The 16987-nt window shown below is 42.0% G+C and overlaps 2 protein-coding genes across 2 annotated transcripts in view; both read left to right on the top strand.

The window, feature by feature from the left end:
• Positions 1 to 16987, top strand: part of LYRM4 (LYR motif containing 4) — a 188537-nt gene that overhangs the window by 47261 nt on the left and 124289 nt on the right. The gene's annotated exons all lie outside the window — the stretch shown is intronic.
• On the top strand, positions 11041 to 16636 carry LOC120940682. Its single transcript, XM_040353665.1, has 2 exons — positions 11041 to 15005; positions 15618 to 16636. Exons 1-2 carry the CDS (start codon positions 13604 to 13606, stop codon positions 15749 to 15751), a joined length of 1536 nt encoding a protein of 511 aa, XP_040209599.1. The 5' UTR covers positions 11041 to 13603; the 3' UTR covers positions 15752 to 16636.

Genomic DNA, 16987 nt, shown 5'->3' with positions numbered 1-16987 from the left:
GTCCAAGGGAGTGGAAACCTTTTTTTTTTTTTTTTTTTTTTTAAGCAATCGGTCCCTGAAGGTCTTTTGCCTGCAGTGATGGGTGAAGATTGGGTCTGTCTGTTGTCTAGCAGAATCCTACAGCGGGAGAAGGTAAGTGAAGATTCCTAAGGAACTTATGGATTCTTCTTTGAGCAGATGTTGTCATGCCTACAAATCGCCGATAGTGGGTGTAAAAACATACCTGATCCATGCCTCCTTCATGTATCGCTCTGTATGCAGCTGACTTGTTGGCTAAACCTTCTCCAGTATAGTCACAGCCACTGGTATGGTGAGGGGGGATTGCTGGGGTGTCCCCATGGCAACCAGGGCCCGTCCGCTATCGAGGTCCCCCGCGGCCGCTCCTCAGAGTATGGCGGCATGCAGTATGAGGACGAGGCTGGTTCTCGGCCGGGGGTTCCTATCCTCGTGTGCCATCTTTTCTCCCCCCTCGGGTGTCATAGTGGCTCTCTCTCCCCCTCCTCCTTCCCTCATGCAGGATCCTGCAGTGGCGCTGGTACGTGCGGGAGATTTGTTTTTTAAAGAAAGAGGTGTTCTGGGGAAGGAGGAAGGGGCATGGCACCAAAGGCATCACCATCAGGCTCTGAAGATCCTGGTCATGCCTTCACAGTGCCATCCTTCCTTGAAAAAACAGATGTGGCAAGCCTTTAGTCATTGGGACTGCTGCAGCCGTACCTATCCTACCAGCCCCTCTTTGTTACTGAAGAAGTTTTTTTCTTCAGCCCTGGGGGGGTTGGAAGGGAGGTTAGTGGCATTAATCGCATCTTCTCTCCAGAGTGGTAAAAAGCGCTGGAAATCTCCCTCTCCCATTCCGTAAACTCTGGCAGCAGAACAGCAATGGCCAGAGAAAGAGGAGTATTCCTCGGGGTTTCGGGAAGAGCGACAGTCTGATGATTCCTTTTCTGAGGAACAAATTGTAGAGGAACCTTTTTCAGCCTCGCAATCTGAAAAATTACTAGTACAATCCCTTACAGAGATGGTGCGTTTTGCGTTTAAGTTGCCCTTAACTGAATCAGCGCGAAGGCCTGTTTCTTCCTTGGGTTCTCTAAAACCTCTGCAGGCTCTGCATGCCTTTCCTGTCCATCTTTTGTTGGAACAGCTTATATATGAGGTTTGGTATCATCCAGATAAGCATGTTCTTCCTCCTAAGAAGTTCTCTGTGCTTTATCCCATGGAGGAGAAATTCACCAAGAGGTGGAGTTTACCAGCAGTTGATGCTGCTATCTCCTGTGTAAATAAGTCTGACCTGTCCAGTGGACAATGTTCAGATGTTTAAAGATCTGATCGGATATAAGGTTGGAGTCTTTATTGAAAACCTATTTTTCTTTGGCAGATGCTGTAGCTCAGCCTGCGGTAGCAGCGATAGGTGTTTGCCAATCCCTTAAAGATCAGATGAAGCAGGTTCTGAATGTTGTTCCTGCTCAGCAAGCCTGGATTTGGCAACTTATTATTTAGGCTTATGGTTTGAAAAACAGAGTTCCACCTTTTCAAGTTAAAACGCACTCTACCAGAGCAGTTAGTGCTTCATGGGTGGTGCATCATCAAGCCTCCATGACTCAGATCTGCAAGGTCGCAACTTGGTCTTCAGTTTTTCTAGATTCTATCAGGAGGATGTAAAAAGGCATGAGGCTATCGCCTTTGGACGCAGTGTACTGCAGGCAGCAGTATAGATCCTCACGTCTGATGGCACCTTATTTTATTTTTTGTATTTCTCTTTCCTCAAATGGTATTGCCTTGGGACATCCCACATAGTAATTACTATGCAGCTGTGTCCTGTAATGTACAGTACGAAAAAGAAAATAGGATTTTTAGAACGGCTTACCTGTAAAATCTTGGAGTACATCACGGTAGAAACAGAGGTCCTGCCCCTCTTCTTGGGATACGTATTGATTTTCTACAAAAACTGAGGTACTCCTGGTATGAGAGGGGTTATATAGTGGAGGGGACTTCCTGTCTTGGTTGTGCCATTGTCCATCACCTGAAGGTGGCCTATAACCCACATACTGTAGTAATTACTATGCAGCTCTGTGCCCCGTGATGTGCTCCAAGAAAAGGATTTTACAGGTAAGCTGTTATAAAAATTCTATTTTACAGGGCTCAGAAGTTTAAGCCTAAATTACACACACAGCAGAAAGAGTCAGAGAAAAGAGAAAAAGAATTTTCGATATCAACTTAAATACTGACAAAACTTAAAATAAAATTGACCCAAAACAATTCGATTTCCATTCAAACCTACGTTTACACTTCTGCTGAGATTATATATATATATATATATATATATATATATATATATATATATATATATATATATATATATATATATATATATATATATATATATCCAGATTGTTTTTATTTATTTTTTCTGAATAAAACTAAGATTTGTGCTTTCTCTTGTGCTTGTCACATGACCGAAAACCTAGGCGTTTGGATCCTCTGAAGTGGAGTTCAGTTATTAGCTTTAAGTAAACGTTTAAATAAAGGCACACTTTCAATGTAACCAGGCGATTACCATCATAGTAGTCTTTGATAGATGTACCGTCAATCGGCACGGACAAATAGAGCGCGATGAAATGAGTCATTTTTCATTTGGGAAACAAAATCACTGTTTACTTTATACACTTAATCATGTTTATGAAAGGTGACAAATTGGTAAATTCTCCAGTCACTGATTGGTTGTTTGAAGCAAACACGGGTTCATGCCACCAGAAGTGGAAATGATTCCATTAGTAAATCCCACATTAGTACCCGAGAGCAAGCTGTTGTAATAAATTATGTCTGCTGTCTTTCTGTCTTTTTTTTTTTTGCATGTTCATAAGATCCTTAGTTTAAAGGTTATATTGCCTTAGGGCTTATGCACATAGGTTTTTACTCTAATTTTGGAAATATCTAGATCAATAATTTTTGATTCAACAAATGTAGTACAAACATGGCAACTGCATGAATCATAAACGGCCTGAACGCTGCAGAGAAAGCATGCACGCTGATGCATAAGATAGATGTACAGTGTATGTAAAACAGCTCAGACAGGAATAGAAAGTAAAGTGTGTTGATTTGCAAAACTTTGGCTAGGCTGCATTTTTTTTAATCCTAACAGTAATTCCTATTAGAGGGGAAAATGTGAAGAGTGTTTTCATGCAATCATTACAGTGCCGTTTGCTAGGCAACCCCTTCCCTGTGTGAGGCGTAAGAGCCTAATAGAAATAGCTGCATTGCAGAGACGGTGTAAGCTTTATCTTCCAGGTTCTATTGGTTACCTAATAATGCTGCTTAAACTGTCTTGCTTGTCCCTGCAGATTTCATTTTCACATATTTCTACTTTACTGAACCTAAAAAATGCTGACCATTGAGCAAAAAGACATTTAAAAAATGAACAAATGGCAACTTAGGTTTGTTTGTCTTCAAACTGAAAAATGAAATTCCTTATATATAAAGCATGAGGATAAAATGCACCACTGTCAATTTTTGGCAGTATAGGTACATATAATATAACAGTCTGCCTGTCCTTGTTTAAAAAAAACTAGAACTATCCAGCAGCTCTAAGTTTAAAGTGAACCTATACTTTATACGTAAAGGTTTACTTAAATGGCAACCACTCAATGTCACATACTTGCAAATCATTTCAAGCCCCCTATACCGTGCCACTTTTTTATGCAGTCAAAAAGAGTTTCTCTAAGCTGGTCGGGTTTGGTGGTGCCAAAAAATACTATAGGGTAGATTCACGTAGAATGGCGTTTCTTTGTGCGGGGGTAACGTATCCTATTTACGCTACGCCTCTGCAACTTTTACAGGCAAGTGCCGTATTCTTAAAAATTTGCAGCGGCGTAGCGTAAATAGGCCGGCGTAAACCTGCCTAATTCAAATTGTGAAGAGGTGGGCGTGTGTTAGGTAAATCAACCCTGACCCGACGTGATTGATGTTTTTCACGAACGCATGCGCCGTCCGTGGAATTTCCCAGTGTGCATTGCTCCAAAGTACGCCGCAAGGACATCATTGGTTTCGACGTGAACGTAAATGATGTCCAGCCCCATTCACGGACGATTTACGCAAACGACGTAAATTTTTCAACTTTTGTCGCGGGAACAACAGCCATACTTAACATTGGTGCGCCGCATATACGCCTCATATAGCAGGGGTAACTTTACGCCGGGAAAAGCCTAACATAAACGGCGTAAATGTACTGCGTCGGCCGGGCGTACGTTCGTGAATTTGCGTATCTAGCTGATTTACATATTCTAGGCGTAAATCAGCGTACACGCCGCTAGCGGGCAGCATAAATATGCAGTTAAGATCCGACGGCGTAAGCGACTTACGCCGGTTGGATCTAACAGAAATCTATGCGTAACTGATTCTATGAATCAGGCGCATAGATACGACCGGCCAGACTCAGAGATACGACGGCGTATCTGGAGATACGCCGTCATATCTCCGTTGTGAATCTACCCCCATGTTTGGTTCTTTTTGACCCACTTCGACCTTTTAGCCCCTAATTGCCATAGCTTTAACATTGGACTTAGTAGGATAAATCATTTCACAGGTAGTCTTAAATATACTAGAGCGGAGAGAGATTAATTTTAAGTCATTAAACCCCCAAAAAATCTTAAACCATGGGGATAAATAATTCTTAAAAATGATATATCCATTACTGCAACTATTTTGTGTTGACAGCAGTATGGAACCGGCATCCCATGAATGAACGACAGTGGCAGTAGAGACTGGTCACTATCACACATTTGCAGATTTTTTTTTACATATTGAAGAAAGCTTTGCCGAGGTGGCAATGTATATGAAGGCTGCAATTGTACACAGGGCAAATATATAAAACAGGCAAAAACATGGCACCGCTTGTTAGGCTTATGTGGGGATATGTTTTTGCCAGCATATTGTTAGTAATGCTACGGACATGGGTAGGGTCACCTTAACCCCCTTCGTGCCTAAGAGTAAAACAAATCTTAATGCCCAAGCACAATTTTACAACTTTGACATGTCTTGGTAAAACCGTACATAGCATCACAACTACTTTGTGCATCCAGATTGGACTTTCATTTGGTGGGGCATTTATTATCAAAGTAAAACTGGCCAAAAATAGTAAAATAATAAATTGAGTTTTATATTTCTTACAAATACCATAACCTTCCACCAAAGCGCATCCCAAAATAAATTCTCTTGCTCCGGACGATTGCAGTGATACCACATATATGTATGTTAGTTGTTTGTATCCGTAGTACAGCTCAGAAACAAAAGTGCACATTTTCCTTTTTTTTTTTTTATTCTACCTAAAACGCACTGACACTGTCCAAAAAAATACTGACCTTGACCCTGGCACTGACTTGGATCAAACCTTGATCTACAGTATTTCACAAAAGTGAGTGCACCCCTCACATATTTGTAAATATTTTATATCTTTTCATGTGATAACACTGAAGAAATGACACTTTGCTACAAGTAGTGAGTGTACAGCTTGTATAACAGTGTAAATTTGCTGTCCCCTCAAAATAACTCAACACGCATCCAATAATGTCTAAACCCCTGGCAACAAAAGTGAAAATGTCTAAATTGGGCCCAAAGTGTCAATATTTTGTGTGGCCATCAATATTATCCAGCACTGCCTTAACCCTGGAGTTGACCAGAGCTTCACAGGTTGCCACTGGAGTCCTTTCCCTCTCCTCCATGATGAAATCACAGAGCTGGTGGATGTTGGAGACCTTGCACTCCTCCACCTTCCATTTGAGGATGCCCCGCAGATGCTCAATAGGGTTTAGGTCTGGAGACATGCTTGGCCAGTCCATCACCTTCACCCTCAGCCTCTTTAACAAGGCAGTGGTCGTCTTGGAGGTGCGTTTGCAGTCGTTATCATGTTGGAATACTGCCCTGCGGCCCAGTCTCCGAAGGAAGGGAATCATGCTCTGCTTTAGTATGTCACAGTACATGTTGGCATTCATGTTTCCCTCAGTGAACTGTAGCTCCCCAGTGCCGGCAGCACTCATGCAGCCCCAGACCATGACAATCCCACCACCATGCTTGACTGTAGGCAAGACACACTTGTCTTTGTACTCCTCACCTGGTTGCCGCCACACACGCTTGACACCATCTGAACCAAATAAGTTTATCATGGTCTCATCAGACCACAGGACGTGGTTCCAGTAATCCATGTCCTGGTCTTCAGCAAATTGTTTGCAGGATTTCTTGTGCATCATCTTTAGAAGAGGCTTCCTTCTGGGACGACAGCCATGCAGACCAATTTGATGCAGTGTGTGGCTATGGTCTGAGCACTGACAGGCTGACCCCCACCCCTTCAACCTCTGCAGCAATGCTGGCAGCACTCAAACGTCCATTTCCCAAAGACATCCTCTGGATATGAAGATGAGCATGTGCACTCAACTTCTTTGGTCGACCATGGCAAGGCCTGTTCTAAGTGAAACCTGTCTTTTTAAACCACTGTATGGTCTTGGCCACCATGCTGCAGCTCAGTTTCAGGGTCTTGGCAATCTTCTTATAGCCTAGGCCATCTTTATGTAGAGAAACAAATCTTCTTTGTTTTTAAGATCCTCAGAGAGTTCTTTGCCATGAGGTGCCATTTTGAACTTCCAGTGACCAGTATGAGAGGATGAGATTGATAACACCAAATTTAACACACCTGCTCCCCATTCACACCTGAGACCTTCTAACACTGGGAAGGGGAAATGGCTAATTGGGCCAAATTTGGACATTTTCATTAAGAGGTGTACTCGCTTTTGTTGCCAGTGGCTTAGACATTAACTACTTGACCACTGGGCACTTAAACCCCCTTCCTTACCAGATCAATTTTCAGCTTTCGGTGCTCTCACAATTTGAATGACACTTACTCAGTCATACAACACTGTACCCAAATGATTTTTTTTCACACAAATAGAGCTTTCTTTTGGTGGTATTTCATCATCGTTGGGTTTTTTATTTTCTGCGCTATAAAAGAAAAAAGACTGAAAATTTGGTAAAAAAAACAAACAAAAAAAAAGAATTTTTCTAGTTTCTGTTATAAAATTTAGAAAATTAGTAAATTATTCTTCATAAATGTTGGCCAAAATTTATACTGCTACATATCTTTGGTAAAAATAATTACAAATCAGTGTATATTAGTTGGTAAAAATGACTACACCAATTAATGGTGCCAATATCTGAAAATTGATCACACCTGAAGTACTGAATGTCTATCTCATTTCTTGAGACCCTAACATGGCAGAAAAGTACAAATACCCCCTAAATGATCCATTTGTGTAAAGAATACATTCCAAGGTATTTAAAAAAAGGCATGGTGAGTTTTTTGAAGTTGTCATTTTTTTTCCCACAATTCTTTGCAAAATCAAGATTTATTTTTTTATTTATTTTTTTCACAAAATTGTCATATTAGCAGGTTATTTCTCACACACAGCATATGCATACCACAAATTGCACCCCAAAACACATTCTGGTGTTCCTCCCGAGTATGGCGATACCACATGTGTGAGACTTTTACACAGCGTGGCCACATACAGAGGCCCAACATGCAGGGAGCACCTTCAGGCGTTCTGGAGCACCCAGGCCAATTCTGACATTTCTCGCCTACATGTAAAAATCATCATGTATTTGCTAGAAGATTACATAGAACCCCAAAACATTCTATATTCTTTTTTAGCAAAGACCCTGGAGAATACAATGGTGGTCATTACAACTTTTTATCTCGCACGGTATTTGCACAGCAATTTTTCGATTAAAAAAAAAAAATCAGTTTTTGTGCTTAAAAAAAAATTAGTAAAGTTAGCCCAATGTTTTTGCATAATATGAAAGATGAAGTTACGGCAAATAAAAAGATACCTAACATGTCGCCCTTCAAAATTGCACACGCTCGTGGAACGGCACCAAACTTCGCTACTTAAAAATCCCTATAAGCTTTAATATTTTTTATTGGTTACATGTTTTGAGTTAGAGGAGGTCTAGAGACAAAATTATTGCTCTCGCTCTAACGTTCGCAGCGATATTTCACATGTGTAGTTTGAACACCGTTTTCATATGTCGGCGGGAATTACGTATGCGTTCGCTTCTGCATGCGAGCACACGGGGACAGGGGCGCTTTAAAATAATATATATATATATATATATATATATATATATATATATATATATATATATATATATATATATATATATATATATATATATATATATATATATATATATATATATATATATATATATTATAATATATATATATTAATGTTCATTTTACTTTATTTTAGTTTGACGCTTTTTCCCCCAAAAATACAAAAATATAGCATGACAAATCTCACGTCTAGGCTGGGAAGCCTGAACAAAAAAAATGATCCTGTCTTTGATCGTAGCGGTGAGTCGGTAGAAGCACCGGAGGGTGGCGGGAGTCCCCTCTCACCTCTTACCTCCCGTAAGAATGATCAAGCGGCGGAACAGCCGCTATCATCATTCTTATGGTGTAGGGAATCGCTGGCTGAAAAAGCTGATATCTGAATGATGCTTGTAGCTGCACCCATCATTCAGATATCCCCACTCAAAGTCAAGGACGTCATATGATGGCCGGCGGGTGGGAAGTGGTTAAAACGCATTTTTTTTTAACACAAAGTTGTCCATTTATACAATATTTCTAGTACATAACTTGTACATACCAAAAATGACACCCCAAAATAGATTATCCTACTCCTCCTGAGTACGGCGCTACCACATGTGTGAGACTTCCACAGCCTGGCCACATACAGAGGCCGAGTATGGCTGGGTATGACCGAGTATTGCGGGGTATTTGCCAGGGTATTGTGTATTGCAGGGATGGCTGAGCATGGAGGGATGGATGGCTGGATCTGTGACTGCAATTGTCACAGCTCCAGCCCACAGTGTTGCTGCCATCCGCTCTCTTCCCCTCTCCTCTCACACTGTACCGATCGTTACAGAGAGGGGACAGAGGAACCACATGACGCCAGTTTGTTTACAAGTGATCGCTCCGTCATTGGACGTTGTAAACGGCTCCTATTAGCAGCAATTTACCGCTATCCGTGATGCGCCGGGTCTTCTAGAGGACCTTCTCCCAGAATAACTTGACCGCGCTGTAGACGTATTCGGACTATAGCGTGGTCGGCATGTGGTTAATGTGTTGAGTTATTTTAAGGGGACAGCAAATTTACACTGTTATACAAACTGTACACTCACTACTTTATATTGTAGCAAAGTGTAATTTCTTCAGTGTTGTCACATGAAAAAATATAATAAAATATTTACAAAAATACATACATATATGTGTGTGTGTGTGTGTGTGTGTGTGTGTGTATATGTATGTATATATATATATATATATATATATATATATATATATATATATATATATATATATATATATATATATATATATATATAGTGTGTGTGTGTATATATATATATATATATATATATATATATATATATATATAAAAAATTCTCTGCAAGGAAAGAGAGACATATGATGTATCTCTCTCTTCCATTCACAGAGAGAGAAAACATGGGGGCGGTGTTCACAGTGACTGATCACTGTGGTAGTCAATCAAAGGCTATCACAGCGATCAGGTGACCTGGAGTTTGGGGTCCTGATCATTAGTAGGGGCCCCAGCCTCTCAGTGAGACCCTGTTCTTTGTGCTGGGAGAACTCTGGGCTTTTTATGTTTTTGCAAAATAAACTGAAAAAGACAGAAAATTTAGAAAAAAAACATGTTTTTCTTCATTTCTGTTATAACATTTTGCAAATAAATAATTGTTCTTCATAAATTTCGACCAAAATGAATTCTGCTATCTTTGGTGAAAATAACCCAAATCAGTACATATTTTTTTAGCCTGTAGAAAAGTTATACAGTCCAAACAATATGGTATATATCTCAAAATTGATCAGTCCTGATGGCCTATTTCATTTCTTGAGGCCCAAAAATGTCAGGTCAGTACAGATACCCCCCAAATGACTCGAATTTGGAATGTAGGCAGTCCACAGTATTTAAGAGGCATGGTGAGTTTTTTTTAAGTTGTAATTTTTGGGAAAATTTAGAAATGAAAAATACGTCATGATCTAACTGGTGGGGCAGTGATCAGGAATACTAACTTTTTATGGAACAAAAGAAAAATATTTTTTAGCTTTTGTTTTTATTATACATTTTTTCACAATTTTTTTTTAACACACTTTGACCAAAGCAATATAATGTTACCATACTGTGATTTGCCCAGTCTGTACCATGTGATCACTGTGCCTAATCACAGCTAGCAACACAATTGTACACAATGGATGATACCTGCTGTGATTGTAGCGGTCACGTGGTACTGGCAGAGGGCCGGTACAGTGATCAGTCACCAGCTTTGTCTGGTTGAATGCAGCAAGCAACGGATCACGCCACAGTATCGGCCGGATGGAAGAGAGGCCCGCCCACCCTTCAATTTGCTATAAACTGGGTGGGAAGTGGTTAAAAATTTAAAGTAAACAGCAGAGAAACTTCAAAGCATGCAGGGAATCCAGGAAGTTGTGGAAAGAGAAGGCAATCAGAAAAGTAAACTTATATTGGATTGTCAAATACTGTATAACTATTGTTTGCAATTCTAATGTAAAATGAACGTATATGCTGTGACAATAAATTTATTTTGAGAAAAGATATGGAAACATGACTTGTTAATGTGAGGAATGGGCAAATGGTGTCAAGAGCAAAGATGTGTGCAGCAGTTTCTGACTCTGTGGACCATGAAAATGTTAACACATAGACTACAAGAATGCTGTAGTGTGGAGGGCCATTACCTTTAGAGGATTATTTTAGGACTATAGAGAAAAGCACTAGAATTTTTTTTTTTTTTAATTATTATAACGTAACAATAAATAATACATTTTTTTTTTTTTTTTGGAAAGCATCCATAAGGTGTTTCTATTTTGCATTTAGCCAGAAAGCCATTTAGCATTTTTCTCCAGTCGCCTTTCAGGACAACCTTGGAGAGAGCGCAGCTCCGCCTCTTCATTAGGAAACACATGCTAATCTTTAAAAGCCCTCCTCTTCCACCATGGCCTCAGTTATTGTGTTTCCTCCGCCATGGTGGAAGCGCATGCTTGTGGACCAGGGGTGCTGCGCTCTTTCCAAGGTTGGAGGGGTAAGCCTTATCTTATCGGTATCTGTTTGGTGTGCAGTGGCCATCCCAGGCTCCCCTAAGGGTGGGGGGAGTCCTCCGGAGTCTCCAGCCTCTCCCTGCTCAGTGGAGTGAAGGCTCTACAGGAAGCGGCGCTGAGTGCCCAGGGGTCCGCTGTTTCTGGCTCAGGTGGCCGGGCGGCACACTACCGCGTTGGCGGTGTTTATTTTTTGAAACGCCGCATGACGGTCCCGGGTCCTGGCGGGCGGGTGACGTCATGCACAGCGGCGTAGTTTCCTGTAGAGGCGTGGCGACGCGTGGTCCACGTCGCCTAGTAACGCAGAGGTCAGGGGACAGGCCTAAGAGCGGCGTCTTCCGGTTCCGGCCATCTTTGATGACGCGCGGACCCGGGAAAGATTTAAAAATCATTCAGTCCCGGCTGTGTTTCTCTCGGCGATGGAAGGAGAACCAACAGCCATGGCGGAGACAGGCGCCTCAGACGCTGCTCAGGTCCAGGTAGGGGGGTACAGCGGTGCCTCTATCCTTACTATTGGGCTTATGTGGTTTTCTGTTATTTGTCCTCCTTTAGGGAGCCTGTACTGCAGGGTCAGAGGTAACTTCTCTCGGTCCCTGGCAGTTTGCACTGCGTGGTGTTTTGGTTAACTGTGGATCTTTTCTATCACATCTTCCTTTTAAAGTGGTGGCGGTTTTTTCCTTGTTTGTAAAAAACCTATTGTTTCTCCAATGGTAAAATACCCTTTTTTGTGTTTTTAGGAGAAACAAAAAACTAAAAAGCCACCAACTCAAAGGAAATGTCCTTCCTGCAAAAACCCTCTTAGAGATTCATGGCAGAAGGCAATGTGTAAATTCTGTATTAAGGATTTAGTAGAAGAAGAAACATCCCAGCAATATAAAGTGTTATTTTCTTCAGTACAAGAACTTGCAAGTTCTTTGAACTCGGTCAAATCTATGTTGGTTCAGACTCCAGCAGCGCAAGCTGAACCCCAACATTTACCATCCAGCCCAAAAGCTTCCACCTCGAGGTCAGAGGTTGTGGATTCAGGGGATGAAGGGACAAGTACTCTTCGCTCACTCAGGGATTCAGATGAGGAGGAAGAGGAAGGAGAGTACAGAAATTCCAGATACAAAGTCTCTCTAGATGAAGTAGATGATCTTCTTGAAGCAATTTATACTACACTTGATATTCAAGAAGAGGAGGTACAATTATCTCTTCATGACAAAATGTACCAGGGTCTGGATGTCTCCAAACACAAGGTTTTTCCAGTTCACAAAGTAGTATCAGATACTATTAGAAAAGAGTGGAAAGATCCAGAAAGGGCCCCTTCTTTTCTAAAAGTCTAAGGAAAAGATTTCCCTTTGAAGATAAAGACTCTGAAGCCTGGAATAAAAAGCCAAAAGTAGATGCTGCTTTTTCCCAGGTGTCTCGACGCACGGATCTTGCGTTCGAAGACATGGGGATACTAAAAGATCCCATGGACAAAAGAGCGGACTCCCTGTTAAAGAAAGCTTGGGACTCTACTTCTCTTAGTCTAAAACCTGCAATGGCCTCCACAGTGGTGGCAAGAAACTTGGAGTGTTGGGTGGAAAAGCTGATGAACCATGTAGAAGCTGGTACACCAAGGAAGGATATTTTGGAATCCTTTCCATTGATTTTAAAATCAATCAGGTACATGGCTGATGCGTCAGCTGAATCAATTAAGTTGTCAGCTAGATCTTCTGCCCTGGTGAATTCAGCCAGACATCTTGAAAAAATTCTGGATAGAACAGCCGACAAAAAGAAGGCTTTCCCGGCTAAGAAACAACCTGTTAAAAAGAATTTTCGTTCTTTTCCACAAACCTCCAAAAAAGAAGAAAACAAAAAGCGCTGGTTTCCTCAAAGAGGTAGGGGAAGAGGAGGTATCCTCTTTAAGTCACCCCAAGATCAGTCATCAAAAGACAAGTGACAATCTGACTCCTGTGGGGGGAAGACTGTCCGCTTTCTCTTCTCAGTGGAGCCTTCTGACCAAGAGCCCCTTTGTGAAAAACATAGTTACACAAGGATACAATCTGGAGTTTTCAGAGTGCCCTCCTTGCAGGTTTTATGTGACAGCCCTACCAAGGGATCAGGAAAAAGCTTCCGCAATGATGAACCTTCTAAAGGATCTGATCCAACAGGAAGTTATTGTCCAAGTCCCAAAAGATCAGGAGGGAAGAGGGTTTTACTCCCACATATTTTTAGTAAAAAGCCTTCAGGCAAATATCGCCTAATTTTGAACTTGAAGATCCTGAACAAAACTATAAGATACAAGCACTTCCGGATGGACACCATTTATTCCATCACAAAGTTATTAACACCAGAGTGCTTCATGGCCTCTCTGGATCTAAGGGATGCGTATCTACACGTGCCAATAGCGCAGGCCTCACAAAAGTTTCTACGCTTGGCAATAAACTTGGGAACTTCAATATGGCACCTCCAATTCAGGGCTCTGCAGTTCGGCCTCTCATCCTCACCAAGGATCTTTACAAAAGTGATGGCGGAAGCCTTGGAGCCTCTGAAACTGAGGGGGGTCTCAGTTGTTCCTTATCTGGACGACCTCTTATTCTTTGCAGGTTCAAGGGATCAGCTGATTTCAGATCTCCAGACGTCACAGGCTCATCTCGAGAGCCTGGGGTGGATATTGAATCTAGAAAAATCAAACCTGGACCCCTCACAGGAGATGAGGTTCCTCGGTTTCACCATCAATTCAGTTCTACAGAAGGTGTTTCTCCCTCAAGAAAAAGTAGAAAAAGTAGTTTCTGCAGTGAGCCAGATTCAAACGAATCTCTCAGTGTCAGTACGTTCTGCCATGGCAGTCCTAGGTCAACTCACGGCCTCGATTCCTGCCATTCAATGGGCAAGGTTTCATTCCAGACCCCTACAGAGGAACATCCTACAGGAGTGGTCTCACCAAGAGTCACTGGAGAAAACCTTCTCTCTAACATCAAAGGTAAAACGGTCCCTCTGGTGGTGGAGAGATCCTTCCAATCTCACAAAAGGTCTCTCATGGGTCCTTCCCTCGGACAAACGTCTGACAACAGACGCAAGTTCGTGGGGATGGGGAGCCCACCTGGATGGACAGACCGCACAAGGGTCATGGACCAAAGTGGAGGCAAGGAGATCATCAAATTGGCGAGAGCTAAAAGCCATTTTCATGGGTCTCCTGGCTTATCAACAAATGCTGAAGGGTTGTCATGTTCAAATTTTGTCGGACAACACTACAGCAGTGGCCTATGTGACCAGACAAGGCGGGACCAGGAGCCAGGGATTGATGGATCTGGCCAATCAGTTACTGACTTGGGCGGAGAAAAATGTGGCCTCTTTGTCAGCAATCCACCTAAAAGGATCCCAAAATCTGCTGGCAGATCTTCTGAGCAGAAGGAAAGTATTAGAAGCAGAATGGAGTCTAAATCAGGAGATTTTCAACATGATCTCCAAGGAATGGGGACATCCCGAAGTAGACCTTTTTGCCAGTCAGCAAAACACGAAAGTTCAAGACTTCTTTTCTCTCCACAGAGAAGACCAGGCGATAGGCATAGATGCTCTAGCTCATCCCTGGGATTACCATCTGTGCTACGCCTTTCCCCCCTTTCCCTTGATTCCATTGGTCCTAAGGAAATTCAGAGAAGAGAAAACAGACCTAATTCTGATTGCTCCCTTTTGGCCAAAGAGGTCTTGGTTCGCAACCATACTGAACCTGGCCGCAAAACCTCCATGGAAGTTGCCTCCCAAGAAGGACCTTCTAACGCAGGGATCTGTGTGTCACCCAGAAACAGACAGGTTACATCTAAGCGCTTGGTTTCTGAGGAAGACATTTTGAAAAACAAAGATTAAGTCGCGTGTCTAGTGACGATACGCGTGGGGGAGGAGCTTGAGTGACGGGACGCACGGAGGTGCCGGATGAGGAGCCTGACAAGCTGAGCAGTACACATGCACACACGCTGAAGCCCTAATAATATCGAGGATTCGTGAGTGATATTCTGAATATTGTGAGACGCCAGTGTTTCATTTACGGTATCACACTATTGTTTTTTTCTGTCTCCCTTTTATATGAGCACGTGAATACCTGGTGGAAAGCACATTCTGACCTGACAAGTTTGATTATCACATCATCAAGCTGGTGATATCTAACACACTGTGTGTGTGTGGTCTGGGAAGGTGCAGTTGAGTTGCTTTCAGGATTATAGCAACAAGGGACGATTTACAAATGAAATTTGGAACTTTATTCTTTGTATAATATTGTCTTTCTCCTCCAGTAATTTTGATGTGTTGACACCTCACTTAATTAGTTGTTTTAGCGCATTATTATTTACACATATTTTTGCTTGGTTTGGTTCACCGATATAATTGCAGCTTTTTCATTTATTTATTGGTTAAGTGGTATAATTATTTTTCTTTAGTAGCGCTGTAGACCTTTACATATATATTTTGAAAAACAAAGGCTTGTCTGACAAGGTTGTAAAAACTCTTCTGTCCAGTAGGAAGGAGGTAACAAGATCAATTTATCTTAAAGTGTGGAAGAAGTATAACTCATGGTGTTCTTCCAAGACCTTTCAAACTAAAAGTGTGGTCTAAGTACTAGAATTTCTCCATGAAGGAATGGAAAAAGGACTTGCAGCCAGTACCTTAAAGACACAGGTAGCGGCTCTTTCTGTTTACTTAGAAAAAACTCTGTCCAGAGAACCTTTAATTTCCAGGTTTTTTAGGGCACTAGCTCGAAATAGGCCAGTGACCCTCAAAAGTTTTCCCAGTTGGGACTTATCGGTGGTACTACAAGGTTTGACGGGAGTTCCGTTCGAACCATTGGAGAATATTTCTTTGAAAAACTTAATCCTCAAAACAGTTTTTTTTGGTGGCTATTACGTCAGCAAGACGAATCAGTGAGCTCCAAGCTCTGGCCATCACTGAACCCTTCCTAAGAATTTTTCCAGACCGAGTGATCCTTCAGACGGATCCTTCATTTCTTCCGAAAGTGTCTTCAAAATTTCACCGGTCACAGGAAATAGTGTTACCCACTTTTGCTTTAAACCCTTCTAATGCTGGAGAAAGCATTCCATACACTAGACGTGAAAAGGTGTCTTTTACAGTTTCTTTCTGTCACCAGAGATTTCATAAAGTCAAATGCTCTCTTTGTAGCTTTCTCAGGTCCCCGCAAGGGGGAAAAAGCATCCAAAAGTACTTTAGCCAGATGGCTTAAACTTGCTATTACAGAAGCCTATAAAGCCAAAGGAGTCGTGCCTCCCTCAGGTATTGTGGCACACTCAACAAGGTCAACTGCAGTCTCCTGGGCCGAAAGGGCCGGCGCTACACCTGAGCAGATCTGCAAAGCCGCCACTTGGAGCAACTACTCAACGTTCCTAAGGCACTACAGGTTGGATCTATTGTCTGCCGCAGACCAAGCCTTTGGCAGAAAGGTTCTTCAAGCAGTAGTCCCACCCTAGGGTAAGTTACTTGTTTATCCTCTCCAAGGTTGTCCTGAAAGGCGACTGGAGAAAGACTTAGTTGGACTTACCGGTGACGGTATTTCTAAGAGCCTTTCAGGACAACCGCTATTTCCCTCCCTAAATGTTAAAGTAATAAGTTATAAAATCTATCATGGTGTTGTGGTTTTCTGTGCTTTGTCTTCCAGAGAGTCGGACCACAATAACTGAGGCCATGGTGGAAGAGGAGGGCTTTTAAAGATTAGCATGTGTTTCCTAATGAAGAGGCGGAGCTGCGCTCTCTCCAAGGTTGTCCTAAAAGGCTCTTAGAAATACCGTCACCGGTAAGTCTAACTAAGTCTTTTTTTCTCATCTGTACTAATCTCACTGA

This window comes from Rana temporaria, chromosome 5 (genome assembly GCF_905171775.1).
Source record: "Rana temporaria chromosome 5, aRanTem1.1, whole genome shotgun sequence".
Lineage (NCBI taxonomy): Eukaryota > Metazoa > Chordata > Amphibia > Anura > Ranidae > Rana > Rana temporaria.
The sequence above is the reverse complement of the archived record's forward strand: the minus strand, read 5'-3'. Positions and strand labels throughout refer to the sequence as shown.

Bases quoted from the DNA above. Each gene is read 5' to 3' on its own strand.
- LOC120940682 (XM_040353665.1), top strand. From the start codon at position 13,604: ATGGCACCTCCAATTCAGGGCTCTGCAGTTCGGCCTCTCATCCTCACC. The intron at 15,006-15,617 runs ATTAAGTCGCGT...TGAAAAACAAAG, and splicing joins AGACATTTTGAAAAACAAAG to GCTTGTCTGACAAGGTTGTA.